Source organism: Talpa occidentalis, unplaced genomic scaffold (assembly GCF_014898055.3).
Source record: "Talpa occidentalis isolate TD23 unplaced genomic scaffold, MPIMG_talOcc4v2.1 talOcc4.12, whole genome shotgun sequence".
Taxonomy (NCBI): Eukaryota; Metazoa; Chordata; class Mammalia; order Eulipotyphla; family Talpidae; genus Talpa; species Talpa occidentalis.
In genome coordinates this window covers 78,945,396-78,969,468 of record NW_023601212.1, presented here as the reverse complement: position 1 = coordinate 78,969,468, position 24,073 = coordinate 78,945,396, and the positions used below count along the sequence as shown (strand labels likewise).

Below are 24,073 nucleotides of genomic sequence, written 5' to 3'. Positions count from 1 at the left end.
CCAGATCTTTTTCCACCGCAGTGCTTCCTGGAACAGGTGGCATTGAAACTGTGTTTTTGAAGAAGAGGTTCAGTGACTTCATGGATGAAAACACAGGCTGCACAGTGGGTGCGAAATGAACGTTGAATGAATGAACTCTGAATGAATGATGCAGCAGTGACAGAAGACATTCCAGTTGAGAGAGCGGGTGTCGAGGGGGTCTGCTAGGAGCCGAGCAAGGAGAGGAGAGAGGAAGGGCATGAGTTCAAAAAAGCTAAAAAGTCGGCAGACTTGGATGTGTTTTTCTGTCCCTAGCTCCCCCACCGCTGCTCTCAGGGTCCCGAGGTGGCCTCTCTGGTGCCAGGAGAAGTGTGGGAGCCGCAAACTATGAAAGTCCTTTTGAAATGAGTGTTTTGTGAACTTTCTTTCATGACCTCTCTTTGGCCAACTCTGTTCAATCTCATTTTCTGAGACCTAAAAGAGCTACTCTTGGTGAGTTTCCCTTGGGCAGATTCTTTGGAAAGCCTTCTTAGCACGGCACTGTCCTCCAGCCCCCCTAGCCCGGGCCCTGCAGCGGTGTTGGTACCACACGGTGCTTTTTCCTCCAGGGTCCTTTTGCCCTCATGCTTTTTGTTCTATGCTTAGGTCAACTTTGTCCCCTGAGTCAGCAAACAATGCAGCCCCCTGCCAGCGCTGAGAACATAAGAGAAAGTCATAGTTTGAAGGCTCCTGTCTTCAAGGAGGTACAGGAGATAAATAATTATAAGTGTGATAAGTACAATACAGGCACACCCCAGAGACAGTGTAGATTTGGTTCCAGATACCACAATAAAGCAGCTATTGCTGTAAAGCAAGTCACATGATATTTTTGTTTCCCAGTACATATAAAAGTTGTTTGCACCATACTGTTCTAGTAAATGTGTAAAAAATTACATACCTTAATTAAACATTTTTTTTATTGCTAAAGTAGGTTAGCCATCATCTGAGCAAATTCTAATCAAATCTAGAATTCAGCAAATTCTAATCTTTTTGCTGATGGTCTTGTGAAAGGTACAATATGTGTGAAGAGCAAAGTGAATGAAGCACAAGGAAACACGGTGTGCCTGTGTTAGGGACTAGAGGAAAGTCCTAGAGAAACTCAGAGGTAGAATAATAAATTCTGCCACGTGGACTAGAAGGAGGGTTAGAGAAGGTGACATTCTATTAGGCTTTCGTTCATTCATTTATTCAGAAAATACAAAGGGCCCTCTGTGTGCCAAGTCCTGTTCTAAACACTTGGGATACTTCAGTGAACCAAACCTGGATCCATGCCTTCTGGACCTGAATTGACCTGTGTGTGTGTGTTTGTGTGTGTGTGCACGCATGTGTTTCAGTGACATTAAATGTAAATTATCATACTGGGCAGGGCATTGGAAGGCTGTTTGGTTGGAAAGTGGAGAGTGGTTCAGGTAAGGGATGGATTTGGAGAGTTCAGAAGTGGCTGCAGTTGCCCTGAGGATACCTGGATAAGGATTGTTAAAGGCTCTGGGCTGATCTTTTCCAGCAGGGGATTCCTTGGCTGCCTGGGATCCCTGGTCATGGTATGTTCTTATCACATCATCTGGCTGAAACTGCAGTTCCTGGCTCTTTGCTGACAGCTGCCTGAATCTGGACCCCAGGCACTCTTCCTGTCCCCTCCTCCCTGACGCTCTTTTCCTGCAGTGCTGTCTTCCTTCTGTCCATCAGCTTTGGATTCAGGAATCAGCCAGACTTTCTAGAGAACACTAGGAACTCATCACTTACTGCCTGATTTCATCCATCTTGGAGGGATGACGAACGGAGCCCGGGGTCCAATGAGTTGTTCCCTGGCCATGGTCCTGGGAGTGAATGTGGTGCCATGGACAGTTACCCAGTAGCATCAGCCAGAATGAGGTGTGACAGAAGCACTTTGGTTCATGTCTGGCTTGGTTCTCAGAGAAGGGAGAGTCCTGCTCCCATGTTCAAAGGGGAGAGAGTCAGCTGCAGAGCAGTCAGGTCACGTGACTGGCCAGACTCCTTGCTCCCATGCTGGGCTCTTTCCATGGCAGCTTTCTCAGTCCACACTTTGACCTTGCAGCTCCCGAGGGGAGATGGCCATGAGTGCCCTGACCTCTGACACTGTAGTTTTGCGGGGATTGGGGCTCCTACACTTGGGGTACATTTTACAATCACGTATCTGTGGTCATTGGCACCTGTTTTGAGGAAGCAGAGAATCCACAGGGAAGCATAGAATTTATGCCGTTTTTGCAGAATATATGAGAAGGTATAAAGAAATAAAGACCCAAACCACTGCTAACCACGCGGTGTAGGTGCTTCTGCAGGTGTCTGTGCGTGTGTGTGCACATGTATATGTGTGCTCAGGCTGAGCCATAGGAAAGGGCTGTTTTATGAGTCAAAAATGGCCAAACAAGGGCCTCCCCTGGTGGCGCAGCAGTTGAGCACTGGGTTGCGAGGCTACCTACAGCCTCTGCAGCGCCAGTTCTATCCCCGGCCACCGGCGAGGGTCCCACAAAAATGAAAAATGGCCAAACTTTCCTCCGACTTAACCTAATACAAGCACGTACATGTAGACTGATGCACACATTTGCACAACATGTGGCCATGGTATAATACAGGATGGTAAGCTTTTATTTTCCTTTAGCATTCATTATGCCTTACATCTAGAAACTGGGTGTCAGGATGGTCAAGGGCACGGGGACCTGTGGTTCAAATTCTGTCCCCACCACTGATCCCCTGGGCAGGCTTCTGAAACTCCTGTGCCATGGTTTCTCCGTTGGATAGTGGGGGTATCCATGGTACCCTCTGAATAGGGTCGTTGGGAGGGTCAAGGAGTTAGTATGTATGTCAGATGCAGAGACCCAGGCCTGGGCATGGCAGCCTCCAGTACTGTTAGCAGTTGTTAAGATGTTGAAGATAACAGGATGAGTAGAGATGACATAGGTTTCATCATCACTGGTCTATTAACTGCCCCTTTAGCCATGTCTGCTTTGCACTGTTGAGGTGACACCCTTGCACGCACACTTAGGAGTATTTATTCATTCACTTATTTATGCTGTAAGGACTTGGGCTTTACAGTTTTTTGCTTTTTGAGTACTTTTTAATTAAAATATATTTGACATATAACATTGTGTAAATTTATATATTGTATCTTTATATATATAGCTATATATATGTTTTTATATACTGTAATGGGGCGGCCATTGTAATGACAGAGGTTTTTATTGATGCATTGTGAGTCGAGTGGCGTCTGCACGGGAAGGGTGCTTGGACTGTCCTCGCCTTGCCCCGTTGCTCCAGCAATACTGACAGCTTGCCAGTCCCCACAGTGGGCTCTCGCTCCCACTTCTGTGCCTTGCTGCTGGCCTCTTCACTAAATGTCCCTGCAGGTCCCTTCTCCAGGCTGGCTCTTCTCGTTGGATGGTTCTTCTTCCAGGAAGGGTGACCTTACCCGACTCTTGAGTCTTGGTAAGATGCCCTCCCCCCGGCCAGCCTGCACTCAGCACTCACCAGTAACTGACTACGTTCACAGTGCCGCCGTCTTTCTCTCCATCTGGACCCCACTCCTAGAAGCCAGGACTTACTCCTTACTCATCTTTATGTTAACTTAGTACAGCTCTTGGCACCTAGGTGCTCAATTTATGTTTGGTAGGTGAATTGAGTGAATAAATAAAATCATAACTGACTAAATTAATGGCAGGATTCAAATGAATGGAGATGGTTTGGGAAAGTGATAAATCTAGGTGATGGGGTGGCATGAGGTAAAGACATGAAAGTTGGGGCCTCCCCGGTAGCGCAGCGGTTGAGCGCTGGGTTGCGAAGCTGCCTGCTGCCTCTGCGGCGCAGGTTCGATCCCTGGCTGCTCCCCGGCCACCAGAGGAGGGTCCCACATGGCGCGCAGACCTCTCCTGCTGCTCCCCTCAGCAGTGTACTTCGGTCCTTCTGCTTGCTCTGCTCCCAGCTCTGGCTCTGGTGAATTCTCTCAACCTCCCGAGCTTCTGACTGTACCCAGTGCTTGTATAAACAAAACAAACAAACAAATAAATAAATAAAACATGCCTCTAAAAAAAAAAAAAAAGACATGAAAGTTGCATGGCTCACAGGACATGTTTTGGAAATGGTACCTGAGGCGCGGAAACCAGTGCTGAGACTGGAAAGACCAGCAAAGTCCAGATCTCCAAAGCCTTGAGTGTCAGGCCCAGGAGTGGAGCAGTTTCCCCGATGCACCCTGAGCCCTGGGGCGTGTCTGGCCCGGCTGGAGAGGTGCATTAGAGAGAGGGGCCTGGCCATGTTGAGGTGACTAGGAGCTGGTAACCTAGAGACCAGTGAGCTGTCATATCTGGAAAATGGGGTCGGGGGAGGGGGGGAGAAGGGAATGGGGATTCCCCCTGCTTGGGGTCTTTGCTTCCCTCCATTCCCCTCCACTCCTCTTTGTGGTGCTTCCCGTCTGCCCCCCTAAGGAGGGACTCTCCTTCATCCCTCAAGAAGCAGAAGTGAGAGTTTCTGGCTGCCCTGCTATCTGAGGAAGTGGCATCACAGGCCTACAGCTGATGAGGAAATCCACCCCCAGAGTTAGCAACAACCCCTCTCTCCTCTTTAAAAAAACTCTTTAACAAATCCTCCCCAGCTTATTCTTACTCCCTGGGTTCAGGGCTGAAAATATCCTTCAAGCTCCTGCCTGCCAGCTGGGACATGCCAAGGCCTCCCAAGGAGGACCCCACCCCCACTGCCCATTGTACTCTCTCCTTGCTCTGACATGAGAGCAGAGGCCTGCACTTTGGTGGTGTGTTAATACATACTTAAGTTCCTGCAGCCTGGAGCTCACGTTAACCCACATGTTCTCTTGGTGGAAATGAGTCTGAATCAGCCTTCCCAGACCAGAAGGATGTAGCTGGCATGGATGGATGGACCTGAAACTAGAGCAGGGAAGTGGGTTCAGGTCGTGGCTCCGCTCTTACTAGCTGAGCCATCTACCCAGCCACCCCTGGCCCATGACTAGCTGAGCAAGTCACCCGACCGTTCTGCATCTCAATTTTCCTTCCTAGTCAATGGAGTTAGCAGGCCAGTGTCGCTATTAGTGTTAAATGCAATAATGTGTGTGTGTGAATCTGGATCTGTTAAGGCCATAGAGGTTAATTGAGTTAGAGAGTTAGAACCCGAGCCAAAGTGATGTTGAAACTCTTCAGTCTGAGTTTTATTTAGATAAGGAAATGGACCCGATAGTAGAGGGGAGAGGTGGGTAGGAGGTTAAGAAAAGAACTGAGAGGGAGTAGATGATTAGCTCTTATATCTCTACCGCTTTGCACCGACTCCCATCCTCACCCCATTCCTCTTGGTACATTGCCATGTCCTGGTGCCTGTCCCTGGTGCCCGTCCCTGGTGCCCGTCTTCCCAAAGTGCGAGATCTTCCTGAAAGATCTCATTGAGGAAGAAGGGCATCCAAGTGACCAAGTATGTCTGAATAGTGACTTATCCAGGTCCAAATAGTTTTTTGTCTTTTTTTTTTTTAAAAAAAGATTTATTTATTTATGCACACAAGAACTGGGGTACAGGCCAGAGGTGGGGGCGGTGAGAGGATTCTTCAGAGACAGAGTGGGGAGCAGAACAGGCAGATTGACTGAAATACACTGCTGAGGGGAGCAGCAGGTGAGGCAGGAGAGGTCTGCTGTGCCATGTGGCTCAGCATGGCTGTCTGGGGCTGGAACTCATGCTGCAGTGGCTGTGGATAACTTCATAGTGCTGTGCTTAACCCCTTGCATCACTAGGGAGGCCCCCAAATAGTTTTTTAGTTTTTTAATTATCCAAGAACTGGGGAACAGGTCAGAAGCGCGGGAGGGTGAGAGAATTCACCAGAGACAGAGTGGGGAGCAGAACAGGCAGATGGACCGAAGGCACTGCTGAGGGGAGCAGCGGGCGAGGCAGGAGAGGTCTGCTGCACCATGTGGGGTTCTCCCTGGCTGGCGGGTAATCGAACCCGCACTACAGAGGCTGCGGACAGCTTTGCAGCATGGTGCTCAACCGCTGCGCCACCAGGAGGCCCCCCAAATAGTCTTAAAGCTAGAAAGACAATGAGAAGAGTTGGTCCCTAGCCATGGTTCCTGTCGCTGGATGGCCACCCCCTTCTGCGCGCTGGATCCCTTCTCCATTCCAGCAAGTCCCCCCATCTCTCCCCTCACATCTAAACACACAGAATGCTCTCCTATTTAACACCAGGATGCCTGGGCCCCGCCACCTTCTTTTTCTGCCCCTCACAGCTCATGCTGCCCCAGTTCCCTTCCTTCTGTTTTCTCACGAAGGCTCCATCAGGCTCCCACTCCACCAAAAAGCCCTGCCAGTGGTTATAGCCAGCCCGGCGGTCCACTCCCTGCTCTCCTGCTTGATTACGGGCAGCACTGAATACAAGCAGTGGCCGCCAGGTTACTTCATGTGACTCCTGGCTCCCCCTGCCTCGTTGGTTGCTTCCTTTCTGTCCCACTACTCAGTGCCTCCTCCCTTTCTTGCATGTTGGATGTCCTGACGCTGTCTTCAGACTTCTCACCTATACTTACTCTCGGATGATACTATCCATCCTTAAATCCATCTACATGCTGACGCCTACAGCTAACTGGAGCCACTTCCGAATTCCAGACTCGCACCTCTCCCATTTATCGATGGCTCCAGTGGGCTGTCTAATAGGCATCTCATGTTGCGCGTGTCCCAAAGCAAGTGCCTGTTTCCCCTGCCCCAAACCACCTCCTCCATGGTCCTCTCTGTGGGTCCTCTGCCATTGCTGATGGCAACTCAGCAGCTTCAGCAAATAATCATGGTGCCCTCCTTACCCTTTCTTCACACCCCACATGCAAACATCAGCAAATCCTGTCACCTTGAAAACGTTCAAATCCAACTTCCCCTCAGCACCTCTGCTGAGGCCAGCCTTGTTGGGGCCACTGTCACCTCTGACCTCAATTATTGCAGTTGTGTCTTCATTGTCCTCTTTGCTTCCACGCGCTTTCTTGTAGTCTAAGTGCAGCAGCCACAGGAGCCTCTAAAAAAGTGAGTTGGAACGTGGATGAAACTGGATGGAGGTTATACTAAGTGAAATTAGTCAGAAGGAGAAAGACAAATAGTATATGATCTCATATGTGGAATCTAAAGAAATAAAGCAAAGGAACAGACACAATTAAACCAAAACAAAGCATAGAAATATGACCGCAGGACTAAGGCTAGTGGAGAGAGTGAAGATGGAGAGCAAAGGGGGCAGGGCCTGAATGGTCTTTGGTGGAGGGTTATTGATACTTTGGTCATGGGTGTGGTGTGGTAACCTACATCTCAAGATGCCAAGCCTATTCTCCTAAATGACATACAGAATTATAAGCCAACGTTACCTCAGTGAAAACATGATACAGTTTTTAAAAGTTGGGAACAATCTAAGTGCTCATGGACAGATAAGTGGGTTAGGAAGATCTGGTATATACACATGATGGAATATTACTCCGCTGTAAAAAAAGGTGAGCTTTTGCCATTTGTGACAACATGGATAGAACTAGAGGGACACTGCTTAGTGAAATAAGTTAGACAGAGAAAAACAAATACCAGATCGTTTCATTTAAATGCAGAGTATAGGAAAATAAAGGGTGGGCAGAACCAAACCAGTGAGAAACCCTACAAATCTCACTGTAGAACTGAGGCTACCCAAGGAGGAGAGAGAAGTGGAAAACAGGATGTGGAGGGGGCCCAGTGGACCATGGTGGAGGACTGTGGGTGCTTGGTGGTGGGTGTGGTGTGGTAGCATACATCTGAAGAGGTGTGATCCTATACCTCTGGGTCATATAGTGTTGTAAACCATTGTTATACCTCATTTAAAAAAAAAAAAAAAAGTGAATCTGATGGTGTCAGCCCTTTGCTCAAACTCCCAACCCAGTCTGTCTCACTCAGAACAAAGTCCCCTCCCACCCTGCCCTCTCAGCCCAGCCATACCTAACCTCTAGCTGCTCCTTGGACCTGCCAAGTAGGCTCTTTCTGCTCCTCTACCTGCAACTCTCCATCCAGGCGTCTGCCAGTCTTGCCTCCTCATCACTTTCAAATGTGTCCTTCTGTCACCTACCAGTGCAGTCTCCCCTGAAGACCCTGGACAGGACTGCCCCCAAGCCTAGTGAGCCCCAACCCTATTATCCAGGGCCAGAGATGTCACTCTTTGTTACAATTGTATTCCTAGGGGAATGCCTGCATGACTTCAAAAAATATATGTTGAATGAATGAGTTAATAGGAAAAGAATTCGAAGCAGTTGTGCCTCCAGTGTAGGGAAGACCAGCAAGATTTGGGTGGCCCCTAAGAACCAAGTAAAACATAGACACAGGTGACGGTGGGCAAGGCCTGTGTCTTCTGTGAGAAAGCAGGAGGCCATTTGTACTGGGCCAGCCCTGTAGTTAGCCAGACTACTTGGGAGGAGAGCTGCTTCTCTGAGCCTTATGTAACAGATGTGATTCTGTATAAGTCACACTTCTGTAAACGGAATCCTATTTTAAATGTACTAGCGGAGATTGCTATTTAAAGGAATCTGATGCCAGAGTCTTTTGTAAAATGAATAATAATCACCTAACTTGCCCCTAGTGTCAATTCGTATTTCCCTCCCCCCAATTTTATATTTACTTAAGTCAGGTATGCTGCGTGAACTCAGGAAAACTCCATTTTCCCACTGTTTTTGTTATTCCTTCTCTTTGCTCTCCTTCTTCCTTCTTTCCATGCCTGCTTTTCCTTTAGCTGAGTTTTTCCCTTGAACGTTGACATAGAGTGTTCTTCAGTAACATAACCAGGTCTAAAGTATGATGAATAGCGAGTGACCTCTTCCCAGGCCAAAAGAGTCCCATCTGGAGGCAGAGCAAAAGCATCCTCCAGGTGTGAGTACACTCTGGGGGTGACGGGGTTAAGTTCACAAGTGATAGTCACTGACCAAGTAGATGACTGTGTCCCCTTCCCACACCCGAGCTTACACTATGCAGAACTGACAAGGCTGGACAAACATCCCTCAGGCTTGGCGGAAGATGGCTGCTGTAAATTTGGCCGTAGACTAACAGGGCTGCCTAATTTGTATGCGGGCAAGCGCTTAGGGCTTGGGACTACTCCCTGTCAATACATCACTACCCTGCTGAGATCTCAGATGAGAGCAAGGTCCTGTGGCCACTGCCTGATGGATGGAGCTTGTTCAGGTGCTCTCCAGTGCGATGAACTTGGACTTCATTGGGCAGGTTGGACTTTATGGAAGACAAGAGAATTCTGCTTTAAAGATAACAAATGTGTTGAGATCAGAGCAGAGGCTTAGTCAGCAAGTTGGCTTTGACTTAGTGTTCAGCCGTCGCCATTGAAAAGAGTAGCTTGTAGAGCGTGTATCTGAGTAGAGTGGTCGTTGCCCCGCTCTGCGACTCCACCTCTCTGAGCCCACTTGGTTATAAAATGCGCCCTGCCTTCCTTGAGAGACTTTCAGCATCAGTGCTCAGGAGAGCTCTTTGACGATTGTGAGGTACTAAACAATACCTAGAATCGTTGTCATGATTATTCAAGCAGACCTTGCATTTACACATTTGGGTGAGCCAAACTGGTAAATGGGGAACATTAACATGACAGAATTATTTGCTAGCGTCAAATAAGACATCGTCATGTAGGCAGCCCTTGTGCACAATGGATTCAACTTATTTATAAACTAAAGTTCATGAAAACTGGGTCGCAGTTTTGGGCAGGCTACCATCTGCAGCAAGAAACAAAGCTGAACTAGGGGGCATCAAGGGATATGACTTCACTAAGTGAAGTCACATGGAGAGCGCGGGTCTCAGCACATGGGGAGCCACTCTAGGTTTCTAAACCAGGCGAAGTCTCGAGGAAGGTTTTCCTACTGCTTTATTTGGGGTCAGCTGTGGTGGAGACTAGAGGTAGGGGGCTACGTGTACAGTGGATTACATTACAGTAAGTCCTGACATAAGGTCGTTAGTAGGTTGTTGGAACCTTTGACTTTAAACAAAACAAGGTCCTCCAGTGTTTCTCTCGGGATGGCCAGGACTCTTTTTCCATCAACGTTATAGCAAAATAACGTCAAATGAAATGACGTCATTCGAGAATCTGCTGTAGGATATAATATGGGTGTGAGATTGGGGGTGTTGAGTGTAGAAACAGAACTTCTAAAAATAGAGATGTGAAGGATGTCTGGGAGGGAGATGAGCAGGCCTGGCATTGCCCAGGCATGGCGCGTGCCTCTGACTCTTTCATTTGACAGATGGAGGCACTCTCCTCAATAGGGCCCTGGGGGACGGTTGGCGCCTATGCTCGGGCACCACCTGCCCCTTGTGTCTTGAGAGAGAGAAAAGTCGCCCTGTGGGGCTGAAGAAGAAGGGAAAAACTAACTGCAGTTAGAAATCTGGGGAGATGGAGGGCTCGGCGGAGGGCAGGAGAGGAAGTTGGCAATGCTGGTGGTTTGGGGAGAGACTCAGGCCTGGGCTCCAGCACTTGCAGCCTGGGTGATCTCCATGGAAGGCAGGGGTGTTGCGAAAGGCCACTGCAGCCTGGCTCAGTGAACACTGAATGAACCAGGACAGTCCATGGGCCTGCTCTGGGGCAGTTACTTTCCCAGCAAGCCACCCTGATGAGCTCCCCAATGAAATACCTATGGCCTTACCATTGCCCTTCCAGCTGCTAGGTCACAGAACCCAGGCTTCCTCTAAGACGAGAAAGAGGAACTGCGGGGAGGGTTGCCTTTCCCAAGCCACAGCGTGGGTGCAGATGGGGAAGAAGGGACATGAGCTGGCTTCCCCCCTCCCTCCACCACCACCACTCTAAATATCTGACCCTTATGCCCTGTATACTGGGGCCTTCTGAAGGCATAATTGGATTCACTGATGGGTGTGGTAACATCCTCTTATAAGGAGAGGTAGCTGGTGTGTGGGGGAAAGGGTAGATCCAAGGTCCACTTGAGAAATTGGGCTACGTGAGTGGGAGTAGGAGCCATGGGCATGGGTTTTTAGGTCAGGGACAAAGGTGCAGGTAGTTTGGGTCTGCCTAAGGGCCTAACAGGATGACAGGCTGAGGGGGACTCGTAGGTAGCAAGGGCCTTAGAAGCTAGAGCCAGAGAGATGGCAGAAAACCTGGACTTGCTTGCTTCTCTAGGTCGAGAGGGATGGGATGGGCCCCCCTTTCTGAAACTGGTTTCTCCTCCCCATCCCCATGCCAAATAGTCCTATTCGGAGCCTGTGGTGAAAGTTCTGAGAAGCTCTGGATACCGAGCTGGGATCCCCCAGCGTGGTTGTGGGAAAGACAAGCATAAGGGGGTGAGGATGGTGAGGGAGGGACCCAGGAGGCCTCTCCTGAAGGGAGTGTGGCTGAGGGGCCTCCCACGCGGGGCTGTTCCTCCCGGCTTCTTGCTTTGGCCCTCACAGAATAGTGGTGCTGGGACTGGAAAGGAGAGGCAGACAGGAGAGGGATCTTGTGTAAAGGGGTCATGAGCATTTCAGAGAAGGAAAAATAGCTATTTGTCCTATTTGTCCCTCGAACCCCAATCTGGAAAGACTCCGGGCCTGATCCCCATCTGTCTGAATCAGTCTTGGAGGCGCCATTTTAGCTGGGGCCATGCTGTCCTAGAGGGAAAGGCGGGGATGAGGTGCCTTCTGGGCCCAGTCGCTGGCGTGGGGGGCATCCATTTCCACCAGACTGCCGCCCACTCCTCCTCCCTTTCCCTCTTGCTCCACCGGCTCAGGCTTTCTGTCCTCACTGCAGGGTCTCACCCAGGTCATCAGCAGTGCCCTTGTCATGTCTTTGTCATAGGCAGGGGGCTCATTCTCATCCTGTCTCCCCACCCCTTCAGCATGTTCACCACAGTTGTCAGCCCCCCTCAAAATTGAAATACTTTACCGAGCAGTAGCCCCCACCCATGGGCCCGCTCCTGCCTGGGAGTCTGCTCTACGCACCTTTCCTCCTACTTCCCCTGGGCTGGCAGGCCCCAGGCCCCCATGGCCTCCTCTCCTTCTCAGCAGCACTCACAGGCCAGGTGATCTCATTCCGCCTCTGGCTCCGAATGCCTCTTCTAACTGATAACTCCAAATCTCTGCCTGCCACAGGCCTTATCCCTGCTTCCAGCTGTCCATCTAGTAGATGCCCAGCAGACATCACACGTAATCACATCCCGAATCACATTCCTGCTCCTCCCGCCCCCCCAGCCAGCCTCCTCTCCTCTTTCCCCTGCTCAATAAATGGCAGTTTCATCCTGCAGCTGCTAAGGCGAAACCCTTAGGTTCCTGGAGTCCACCCCCCACGCCTCCATTCTCACACTCTCCCCAGCAGCAGCAAGTCAGAACTTCAGGATCCATGCAGGCCCTCTCACTCCTCATGCTTCCAGTGCCACTCTACTCAAGACCCCCGCCCATGCGGCCCGGATTACTGGAATAGTCTAATTGTCACCTTTCCTTCATCCTACTGTCCCTTCTCAATATGGCGGCCAGAGTTATCCAGAAGAAAGAAAAGTTAGATCCTGTTACTTCTCTGTTTAAGTTAGGGTGGCATCCAGGTCCTGCAGCTTTGTGTCCTCTGCTCACGCCACTGCAGTCACACCAGCTGTTTTGCTATTCCTCAAGCACACTAAGCACACTCTTCCCTCAAGACTTCGACTTGCTGTTCCCTCTGGGTGAAAGGCTGTTCCCTAATATCCAGGTGGTTCCCTTCCTCACTTCCTTCAGGGCTCTGCTCAGATGTGACTTCACTGGGAAGGCCTTCCCTGATTCCCCTCCCCCACATGAAATCAGCAAATGCCCTGCCCCCACTTTCCAGGTTCCCTTTTTTTGCTTCATTTTTCTCTATCAGCACTTATAACCACTTTTATAGTGGATTCACTTGTTCTGTTTACTGTCTACCTTTCTCCACTAAAATATAAGTCCCACAAAAGCTTTGCTTTGTTCACAACTGTGTGCCCAGTGTCTAACACAGTGTTTAGCGCACAGTAGGTCCTCATGAAATATTGATTGAATGAATGAAGTTTAAGAGAGGAGAGGCAAGTTGAGAGGTCCCAGAATCATGGGATCAAAGAGTCCAGCAGGGCTTAAAAACCATCTTGTCTACACTTGAGGGGGATAATCCTACACTGCCAAAACACTGACAAGGATGCGGAACAATGGTACTTCAATTAAAGTAAATAAATCTAAAAAGAAAACCAAAACCACTTGTATAAACTCCCCTCCAATGGCTGAGCACCACCTTCCAAAATCTCCCTAACCCCCCTCACTAATCCTGGCTTCTTTATTTTCAGAGCCATGTTTATTGAGGTCATTTACATACAGTAAATTTCACCATCCTTAGTGCACTATGAGTTGGCCAGTCACACACCATTGCTGACCACCACACAAGCAGGATTTAGAACAGCTCCATCAGCACCCTATTCCCTCATTTCCCTTTCTAGTCATGCTTTCACCAAACCCACCCCAGACAACCATGGAAGTGGTTTTTTATTCCTGTAGTTCTGACTTCTCCAGAATACATGGGATCAGATAGTGTGTGGGCTTCTGTGTCCACGTCGTTGGTGTGAATCAGTAGCTTTCTGTGGGACGGCTGTATGGTAGTTCATCTGTCCCCAGGATGAAGTACACTGGAATCATTTCCAGTCTGGGCACACAGTGAATATGGAACTTGGCATCTTGTGATTCTAACCCTGCGGCCTTCTAACTCACAGATTCTAGACCCAAGAGACTTAAGACCTCTGTGTCCTTTCTTCCCTGGGGTTCACCCCACTTCTACTTCCCTGTTCTCATATCTCACCTTCTGTGGTTCACCGTCCTGTTCGGTTTCCTTTGCACACCCCAACATGATCTGTATTCCTCTCAGAATGGGGGTGCCCAGGGCTGAGCATGTTATTCAGGGGCCTCTGGCATGTGGTAGATGAGCCAGAACTCCAGGTGTGGCTGAAAGCTGTAACCAAGAATGGGTTCTTATTCTAGATCTTATAATTCTATTGATAAAGCTCAAAATGAAATTAGCATCTTACATTTTATTATAGTGGCCACATCTTACTGTTAACGAACTTAGTGGGAATAAGTGCAACCCTTTCCACTTGGCCTGCTGTTGGACCATGTGCACTTGGATCCTGGGCCCAAGTTATTCTGTCTTATTGTGTCCACCATGGTCCTGCTACACCAATATCTTCCAGATGCATTTGCTGTGGTTTCCAGCATCACTTAGATCCATTGTTGTCTTTTGTATACACTCACTGGTAAGCTCGGAGGAGGACACAGGCTGGGGCATCACCCACGATCATGGTAGCCAATAATCAGCATCTGTGAGTGTAGACCTCTACCCTCGAGAACCCTCTGTCTAGCCCAGGGGTCAGCAAGCTTGTCCTGCAAAGGACCAGACAGGGAATGGTTTTGGCCTTGTAGCCAGCTGCTGCTGCTGTGCTGCTCCCTGCGCCTCTTCTTCCCTTTAAAAATGTAAAACCCAGTCTGAGCACACTCACAGTCTGCGGGCCACGTCTCAGACCCTTGGTAGCCTCTTGTTTCTCACCCTGGTGAGGCTGTTACGGAAGGCTTTGTTAAATGCCTCCATGATGAAATTCAGTCCCAAGCCACTTCTGTTTAGCTTTCCTGAGACGTTGGTCTGGAGCCTAGCAGAGAGACAGGTCAGTCTCCCCTGATTTCATCTGTGAATACAGGTTGGCTCCTGGTGACTGGGAGTGTGGGGGGGCTTTACCTTCTCTCCTAGGGAATCGTGATTATGATCCTCACCCGTGCCTGGTCTTTAAGTTGCTCTCCTTCTCCCTAAACCCCGAAAGTGTGTATGTGTGTCACCCACATGGGTTCTCGTGATTCCCAGTGTGTTACTTATCCAAGTCAGAAGCCTTGAACTCACCCAACACTGGGGACTCTCTGACAATCTCCTAGCTCACATTAGGTTTGCTCTTTCTACCTTTTTCAGTTCAAAGATCATTCCAGACAGAAAAGACTTAGAAGCAAAATAGGAATTGATCTTCCACGTTGCACCTCTGGCTGAAGGCGGCCTGCGTATGCCTTCCTGGGGTATTTTTGCTGTTCATGTAATAAGGTAGCTGCTTTGGGTCTCCCACACATTTTCTGGAAACCTCATCTCATTTTGGCTTAAGCTTTCTCAGACTGCTCATCGCCCGAGCCACTCATAGACATAAGTAACTTGGGCGCCCACACCGGTTTGTTTTTTCGAAAAGCACTTCTGAAATTGCATAGTCAGAGGACAAGGAAGGAAAGAACAGGAAGAGGAAGGAGGATGGTCTTTATCTCCCCATAAACAACATGGGCCCTTGACGAGGCCCCTTTCTTGCTGTGCTACCCCAGTGGCACTTTGTGGGGAGATGGTCCCCACAGGCTATGCGGTGGGCACCGCTGGAGCTTCATGACCCCGAGTCCTGCAGCCTGCAGGCAGCCCTGTCCTGCTCATAGCAGGTTCTCAGCCCATCTCAATCCCACAGGGCTTTCCACCTTTGAGAGAAAATTGTTAGATGTTACATAACATTTGCCGTCTCAGCCAGTAGGAAGCATGTAATTCTGTAGCATTCGGTGCATTCACCGTGTTGTGCAACCAACACAACGATCTGGTTTCGGAACATTTTCATCATCCCAAAGGAAGCCCCAGACCCATTAAACGGCCACTTCCCACTTCCACTAGAACCTGGCAGCCAGTGGGTCACTCTCTGTCTCTGTGGCTTTGCCAGTTCTGGACAGTTAGTGTAAATGGACTCACAACACCTGGCCTTTCAGTGTGGCTTCAACAATAGGAATTTATTCCTCATAGTTCTGGAGAGTGGGAAGTCCAAGACCAAGGTGCCAATCAAATTGGTTTGGGGGTGGGGTGGAGAAAGGGAGGAGAGAAGGAGACAGACAGGTAGAAGGACATAGACATGGAGGCCCTACCCTCACAACTTCATCTAAACCTAATCACCTCCCTAAGGCCCTGTCCCCAGATACCACCTCATTGGGGGGTTAAGGCTTTAACGTGTAAATGTAGGAGTGGGGGACACAATTCAGTCCATCCAAATACCGTTTATAAAAACACAGAGTCAAAGTATTTAGCTGTGTGAAGCCCAGTGAAGATACGCAGGTGAACAGGCAGGGAATTACAGGTTGTGATAAGGAACCTGCAGGAAACAAGCAGCGTGGCGGTGAGTTGGGATGAACAGATATTGCAGGGCAAGGGGTGGGGAGATGCTTTAGGTGAGAGAGGCCACCTGAAGAAAGAGGCAACTCCAGCCTTGAAGCAATGGGGAGAAGATCACTCCAGGCATGAGGAGCCCAGAAAGAATTAGATGTGCCTGAGGAGCAGACCCAGACAAGCTATTGTGGGTGGGAAGAATGAATGGGAGGGAGGACAGGAATCAATGTCTCATTGGCTGAGTGGGAGTATGGACTTCATGGGTATGGGGGCCTCTGAGCAGGGCACCATGGTCTCGTGCTGGGTGAGCAGCAGGATCTACTGGGAGGCTCTTCCAGCAGTCCAGGGGAACATGCTAGTGGCTTGGGCTTGGGGTTGGGTGGAGATAGAAGAGGTAGAGAGAAACAGAGGGATTTGGAAGGTAGGACAGCATTACTGATGAGCGGATGGGAGCATTGAGACAAAGACAGCTATGGATGACTTCTAGGGGAGCTGAGAGAGGAACAGTCGGGTCAGGGGACTGGCAGAAGCTAAGAGTTCAAAGCCGTGGGCCTGACTGAGATTGCTATGGAGTAAAGTTAAATAAATGGATAGAGATCTGGGGACAAACACCTGTAAACCAAGGAAGCCAGACATCGTGGGGTAGAAAGTGAGGGAGACAGGTGGACGCCTTGGGTTGTACTGCTGGGAGTGCCTGAAGGCGGCAGAGCATGGACAGGAGGACCTGACTCCACTGGCTGCCTGTGCTACTTTGGGCAGGTTGGTGGGATTCTCTGCCCTCCGGGTCAAAGGGAGCATCAGAAGCAAATCCCTCAGTACTGTAACTAGTCAAGAGGCAGAGCCCCTGCTGCTGCCACTAATCAGTGACGATGCTACTCTGTTACTATTATTTCTGATCAAGAGATGAATTAAAAGACTTGGCTTTGGACTGCAGCTTCTGAGTATCACAGCGAAGACCAGAGCAGTCCCTCTCAGTGCTGAAGTTCTGTTCCGTCTCCTGGGCCTTGCTTGTTATGTGACCTCACGGTCAGGCTTGTGGTCCTGATGGCTGACCTAGGCTGTCTCCACCTTCACCGTGACCTGCCTTGGCAGCCCTTTGGGTCCATTCCCCTCTCTCTGGTTTCTTACCCCCTCCCCCCATCACCAGTCTTATTCCTCCCCAAGTGAACTGGCTGATGACCCCGAGGATCCCTTTCTGCCCTGTGCCTCATGATCAGGCACTCGGGAAGAATAACCCCACCCTGTGTCGGTGAGCCTGGCTCATGGGCTGTGGAAGCCATGGCGGGGATGCGGGCGCGGGGAGAAGGCGAGAGCTGAGACCAATCCCAGGTGTTAGCAGAACCCCCTCATCTGCTTACCTCAAGCTTCCAAAACCTGAGGCGAGGATGCTGTGTCACCAGTGCCCAGTCCTCGGCCCCTGAGGTGGGTGGTCACTGCAGAGGCCATTGGTAGTGGCCACCTTTGCTGAGCAGACACCTCCCTCCCCCACCCCCACATGCTGTCTTTGTTTCTTTCCTCTGCCCCCCTGCTAGCTGCCTTTCTCCTTTCCCCTCAGCCCTGCCTGCTCTGATTTTCCTTCACTTGGCCGGGGAGGTGAACCCTCCAGTCCCTTGCTTCAGGACCCGCCGCCCACTGCCTGGCACATCTTCTGTGCTGCCCCTGCCATGGAACCTTTGCGAGCCAGCTGGGCCTTGGCAGCCCAAGCGCTGGCCCGGGCCAAGAGCTGTGTGCGTGACCTGACAGTGCCCAGCTGGCCCCCTGCAGGCCCTGCTCCCCGCAGAAGCCAGGCCGAGGGCTTCTCATTGGCCGCAGCGTGGCCCAGGCTGCCCCAGGGAGTGGAGGATGGGAAAAGGGGAGGGAGACTGAGGGAAAGCCGTCCGGGCACTGCCCGCTGATAATTGGCTCTCCGGAACCAGCTTGGGACTCAAGGGCCGGCTGGGTCAGGAAGTGGTGTACAATGCTGCTCTTTCAGGGGGACACTGCATGGTCTCAGGTCCCGCGTGACTCCAGGGAAGTCTGGAGAACAGCCCGTTCTTAGAGGCTGTTCTCCAACCTAGACCGGAGGTGAGAGACTGACGCCCAGACTTCCCACTCTCTGCCCGTGGAGGGTCCCCAGGCGTTGCCCAGCTCAGAACCCATTATTTCCTTCAGAGAAAGTCTGGGGAGGAGAAGGAAAGGGAGCTGACTTTCTCAGGGGACCAAGAATCATATGCCTGGTACTCTTTTGAGCAGGAAGCAATCAATTCTTAATAATTTAATGGTTTATTAAGACTCTACACCCTGCCTAAGCTAGTGTGGGCTCACAAGGAAAAAGGCAGGGTCCTGCCCTCGGGATTTTAAGCTCATGAGGGAGGTAAAACAATATAGGAAATAGGAATTCAAAAAGAAAGAAGGGAAGACGAAATTATTGGCCAGAGTGCCCTGGCAAGTCTGGAGGAAGGCAGGTTGGTGTGTGCGGGGAAGTCAGGCGGGACGGAGGAGTGTGTGAGGCACAAGGCGTGCATCAGCCACAGGGAGCTGCTGCAGAGGAAACTTCTGCCCTGCAACTGTCCCTGTGTCTCTTGTTCTGCGGACCCACAACCAGCCTTAAAGACCCCAGAATGCTCTCGGAGCCCCAAAAGCCTTGCCACAGAAACTGGGCAGTGGGCCTGTAGCTACAGCTGGTCCCTGCCTCTTGGGCACTTCTACAGCGGGAAGTGGTGGGAGAACTTTGGGCATGTTGGCTCTAATCTGTGGGCACACCGAGGACCCTGCCAGAGCTTCAAGAGGAGAGTGGGGGCCGCCCTCACTAGGGCAGGCAGGGCTTGCCTGGATCTTGTAGCTGTTGGTTAGAGAACGGCTAGGCCCTCTGTCCGTGAACTGCGGTCCTACTAGGGGCTACAACACCGATGTCCACGTGGAAGTGTTCCACCCTTTCCTTAGGGCATGGAAGAGGTAATCTCTCAAACTCAGGGGGATGGAGGGGCCTTTGTAGCATCAGGACCTTCCCAGGCTCAGGCGCCTTCTGTGGATCCCCAGTATTCACGAGGTCAAAGAGGACCTCATCTCAAGGGCCTTTACAGAGTCAAAAAGGGGAAGGGGCCTAGAAGTCATCTTCTAATACAGCCTGAGCCTGTCGGTGTCATTCACAGTCACCCTGAAGAGAAGCTGCCACACCTCTGCCTGCAGGCTTCTAATAATGGGGACTTCTGTCTTCCATGAGACAACTTTAAATTTACCCAGAAATTGCTTCCCTGTACTTCTGCCATCGGTCTAGGTTTGATTCCTGGAGTTATTCCTCCTTCCATAGAATACTTATACTCCTCTAGGTTTTCTTCAGATCCTGAGTTCATTCCAATCGAGGTCATTCTATTTTAGAAGTGATCTAGATTGTCAATTTCTGCATAATGTATAAAATTTTAAGTTGGATAGTGCTTTATATGTGAATTGATCTGCGGAGAATTGAAACCATCCCCTCCGTCACTCTGCACACTGCATTTTGAGATCAGACTTGCATTTTGATCAGACTTAAGCAACATCAAAATGTTGCTTAAGTTAGCAACTTAATGAAAAATACATGAAAGCTAGATCATTTCCACCAGTGCTGCTTTGTGATATCTCACTGTGCAGTGAGGTTAGATATAAATATAGGAATTTTTCTTTATACTGAATTGCATCTTGTGAAGTTTAGCCCATTTTTTCAGCCTGTGGAAATCACTTGAATTTGATTCTGTGTCCTCTGTCTGCAGTGTGGGGATTGGAGAACTGTGTCTCTTGTGTGTCTTTACACAGTAGGGCCACACCGCCAGGTCAAGGCCCAGTTCTACATTTGCTGTTGGAATGACCTTGGGCAATTTACTCAATCTTTCTAAGTCTTAGTTTCCTTGTCTATAAACTAGGGATGATTAATACTGATCCCTCCTTGTAGAATGTGAAATTTTAAGACTTTAATGAGATTGCTTATTAGTACAGGACCTGAGAAACATTCATTAGCTATCGTTATCTTGATGATTAGCTACTACTAGTTCACTCCTTCATTCTTTTAAAATTGGCTCTCTCTTACCCGGCCTCATTGTGCCCTTTGCTTGGTGTCCTCTAGGCCTGGAGGGCCCAGGGGTCTTGCCTCTGTTCTTCACCAGCCTGGCTTCAAAACCTTGCAGCATCTTCACTGCTGCATCCCCTGTGTTGGGAGCACCTACTCGCGAATCTTCCATGCTGTATATATTCTGTATCCTACTGAAATTAGTTCTGTAGCCCGCCTTATGTCAGACTTCTTTCCATTTTTACTCCATCATGTCAGTGGAGGCCTCTGTCCCTTCACTTCTGTACTATTAATAAGCTCCCTCCAACCCCTACCTGCAAAATCTCTCCACCTCTCCTCTAGCACTTGCAATGCTGCCGGCCAGTCTTCCAGCTGCTGTCCCTTCCCACTGCTTAGAAGCCCACTCACTGCCTTCCACACACAGCACCACCCCCTTTCTGGCTTCACCCACTTCCTCCTTTGCGTGCATGCTGCCCTCCACACACCAGCCTGCAAGCTCCAGGCCCAGGCCTTTCCTTGGGATGGCCTTTCCGACACATCCCTCACCTAGACCCACCCCCGCCAGCCCCAGTGCAGTTCAGAGCTTGTCACTGTGTTTCAGGGTTGGGCCTATGAACTGAGGATCCAGCAGACCAGAGTTAGGATCTAATAGTATGACCTTGGGAAAATAACCCTGAGTTTATATGTGCCATATGCATGTACATACAAATACATAGATAAATATTTTTCCAGAAAAATGTGAAAAATGTAAATGTCAAAACTGAACAACAAAACAATAGAAAATGTAAGAGTCATCCTCCAAGAGACACCTTCAGATAAGATGGACATACTTACCTCTGTGAGGCCAGACTCAAAACACACTAGCAGCGAGGAAAATGTCAATTAATGACGAAATGTCTCTACACCCATAAGACCAGCAAAATGAAAAGAAGTGATGACCCCTGTTGCTGGTGGAGATACTTTTGTACGTTGTCAGTGGAAATGTGAATCATTAGTGCCTTTTAAGAAAACAAACTGGCGACCTTATTTGGTTCTGATCAAAACAAGTACAAGAAAGTTTTTGTATCTTGACACAACAGGGAAATGTGAACACTAACCTTTTGATATTAAGGAATTTTAGCAATCATAGTATTATGGTTAACTTTTTAGGAGAGTCCCTTTTTCGTTAGAGGTTCATACGTAACTATTTACTGGTAAAATTGATTGAATACCGGGGATTTAGCTCAGAAAAAACCAGGGAGCAACGGGATTTGTGGTTGATGGTCAAGAGCAAGGGTCAGCCAAGTCCAGGCCACATCCAGACCCCCCTGGCTTTGTAAAGGAAGTCTTACCGGTCCAGCCACGCTTATCCCATATGTGTTGCTTTAAGTATCCACTGAGGCTCCTTGACTTGAATAGTTGCAGTGGAGACAGTGTGGCCTGCTGAACCTAAGACTTACTGAAAGTGTTTATGACTTCTCTGTCAGGAAGGATGTTCTGACAGAGCAACACTGCAGCACATGTTCGATCTCTGGCCAGGGAGCTGACCCACATGGCGCAGCAGACCTCTCCTGACTTGCCCGCTGCTCCCCTCAGCAGTGTACTTCAGTAGATTTGCCTGTTCTGTTCCCCACTCTTGACTACGTGTTCATAGAGGTCGATGCAGGGACCGACTATGTGAGGGCCTACTCTACTGGTCTTTATCTTTGTATGTGTTTGGGCTTTTCCATAATAAAAAGCTTAAAAAAATTAATCCTGACCCAGTAACCCCCCTTCTAGGACTCTATCCCTTGGAGGTGGGGGGAGGGAACAAAAGTGGGGGGAGCATTAATTAATAAAGCTGTATGTGTAAGAATGCTCACTAAATTTTTTCCCCATGCTTTAAAAAAACTGGAAATAAATTGATTGTCTACCAGCACGGGAGTGCTTGAATAAATCACATCCACCCACACCATGCAATAGCACGTCTTTTTAAAGAATAAGCTAGTTTCTTCAGTCTACTTAGAGAATTTTTCATGAGATCGTTTCAAGTGAAGAAGACAAGATGTAGGGAAATGTCTGTGTAATGATCTGTTTTTATAGAACAGAGGTAAAATGAATCCCTTCTGTGTGGGGTGGGGGGAGAGTGGGGAGACACCTAACAGATTGTCAGACTGTATTAGGGATAGAAAGGATGTAAAGCAAAATAGAAAAAGGGAAAACCTGTACTTAAAAACCCCTACATGCTGTGATCCCATCTCAGTGTTTGTGTAGTTATATTCATATGTATGTTGGCTTTGCTAATTTAGGAAGCTATGTTTTTTGGGTCTCCCTGGTGGTGCAAGGGGTTAAGTCACTATGAAGCTATCTGAAGCCATTGCAGCAGGAGTTCGATCCCCGGTCAGGGAGCTGACCCATATGGCCTGGCAGACCTCTCCTGTCTCGCCCGCTGCTCCCCTCAGCAGTGTATTTCAGTGGATCTGCCTGTTCTGCTCCTCACTTTGTCTCTGGTGAATCCTCTCACCTCTGGCCTGCACCCCAGCTCTTGTATGCATAAATAAGTAAATCTTAAAAACAAAAACAAACAAAAAAAAAAAAACAGTGTTTTCTGTTTTTCTTTAAAAAAAATAAAATAAAAAGCTATGGTTTTTAAATGACCTGAATGGAGACAGTATTTTTAATGCTATTTGTTGTAAGTGAAGAAATCTGGTTAGGAATTAGAAAATGCCCAGCAGTGAGACAGCAAGAGAAGAGAGTGACCACTGCTGGCCTGGGCCAGCCAGGGAAGGCTCCGTGGTGAGAGAGGGGTGGCTGGATGGTCTTGGGCCACAGTGGCTCCCTGATCTCAGGGCCTCTTCCTCCTGCTTCCAGAGAAATAATGTTTCCCCGGGGATGAAAAGCATCCCTTTGTGTAGGCTTTAATTGCCATGTTGTTGAGCCAAGTGAATGAATGGCAGATGAGCACAGCAGCTGGGCACAGCCAATGCCAGGCAGCAAAGCCCGCTGCCTTAGCAGAGCCCTGGCCAGCTGGCCTGGGAGCCCTGCCCACCTCTGCCCCCAGCTGGGGGTCCTGCACTGGAACACTGGGCCCCCAGGGTCTTGGGAGAGCAAGAGAGGAGTCATTGGATGGAGAGAAAGGGGTGGGGCTTCTGGGAGGGTCTAGCCACTCTCAGAAGCGTATTCATCTCATCCTCCCTCCCCTCCCCCTCCCTCTTGTTTTTCAGACTGTCAGCATCAATAAGGCCATTAATACGCAGGAAGTGGCTGTAAAGGAAAAACACGCCAGAAATATCCTTTTGGATGTTGCTTAGAAGACTGACCCTGGGGGAAGGGGGGTCAAATTATGGGGACTAAGGTCAGGGCGAGGCATCCTTGCTCAGCCGCAGGAGGGGGACCCCCCACATAGGCCAGGCTCCCTTAGGGTGTGAGCCGCATTGGGTTGGCAGCAGCTGCCCTCGGAGGCAGACCATCACCCGCTGAGGGCTTCCAACAGGCCTTTCCTACTTACCAAAGGTCCTGCTGCTCCGCTCCTGGGACTGCAGCTTTTTAAACCTGAGTCATTTGAAGTTACCCCCCTTAGAGATGTTTCTTGGGGCACAGAGGGGTTTTCACTGGGTTATCAAAGTGCTCCAGGCCCCACCCTTTGCCCTAGCATGATACTACTCCCGCCTTGGGGAAATGATCACCTCCCCTTTTCTGAGCCCCAAAGCAGAGGGCCCCCGCTGCAGTGGTTGGCCTTGTGTCGATGTAGGGGCTCAATCATGCACCTAGAGCCACCTGTGTGAGCAGGTTTACCCTGAGCCAGAAGGGGAGAAGTGGAGAACCTCAAAATGGACTAGGATCTGGTGACTGGAAGGTCTTCCCCCAGCCTACCACGTTGTATTAGGGTGCCCTGAGACAGCTGGGCCACCTGGCCTGGGAGGCTGCCCATCTGTGGGCGACCACCCTCCTGGCTCTGGGGCTTTGACAAGAAGGGA

The 24,073-nt window shown here is 49.7% G+C and overlaps 1 protein-coding gene across 6 annotated transcripts in view; it reads left to right on the top strand.

Annotated features, from left to right (window-relative positions):
* HIP1 (huntingtin interacting protein 1) overlaps window positions 1–24,073 on the top strand; it is a 121,189-nt gene that overhangs the window by 61,686 nt on the left and 35,430 nt on the right. For all 6 annotated transcript variants that reach the window (XR_005124332.2, XM_037506848.2, XM_037506849.2 and 3 more), the window contains exon 2: window positions 23,321–23,384. Coding sequence is in view for 5 of the 6 variants with exons in the window: in XM_037506848.2 (XP_037362745.1) it covers window positions 23,321–23,384 (64 nt within the window). In the remaining variant the exon portion in view is untranslated. The remainder of the gene's footprint in view (window positions 1–23,320; window positions 23,385–24,073) is intronic.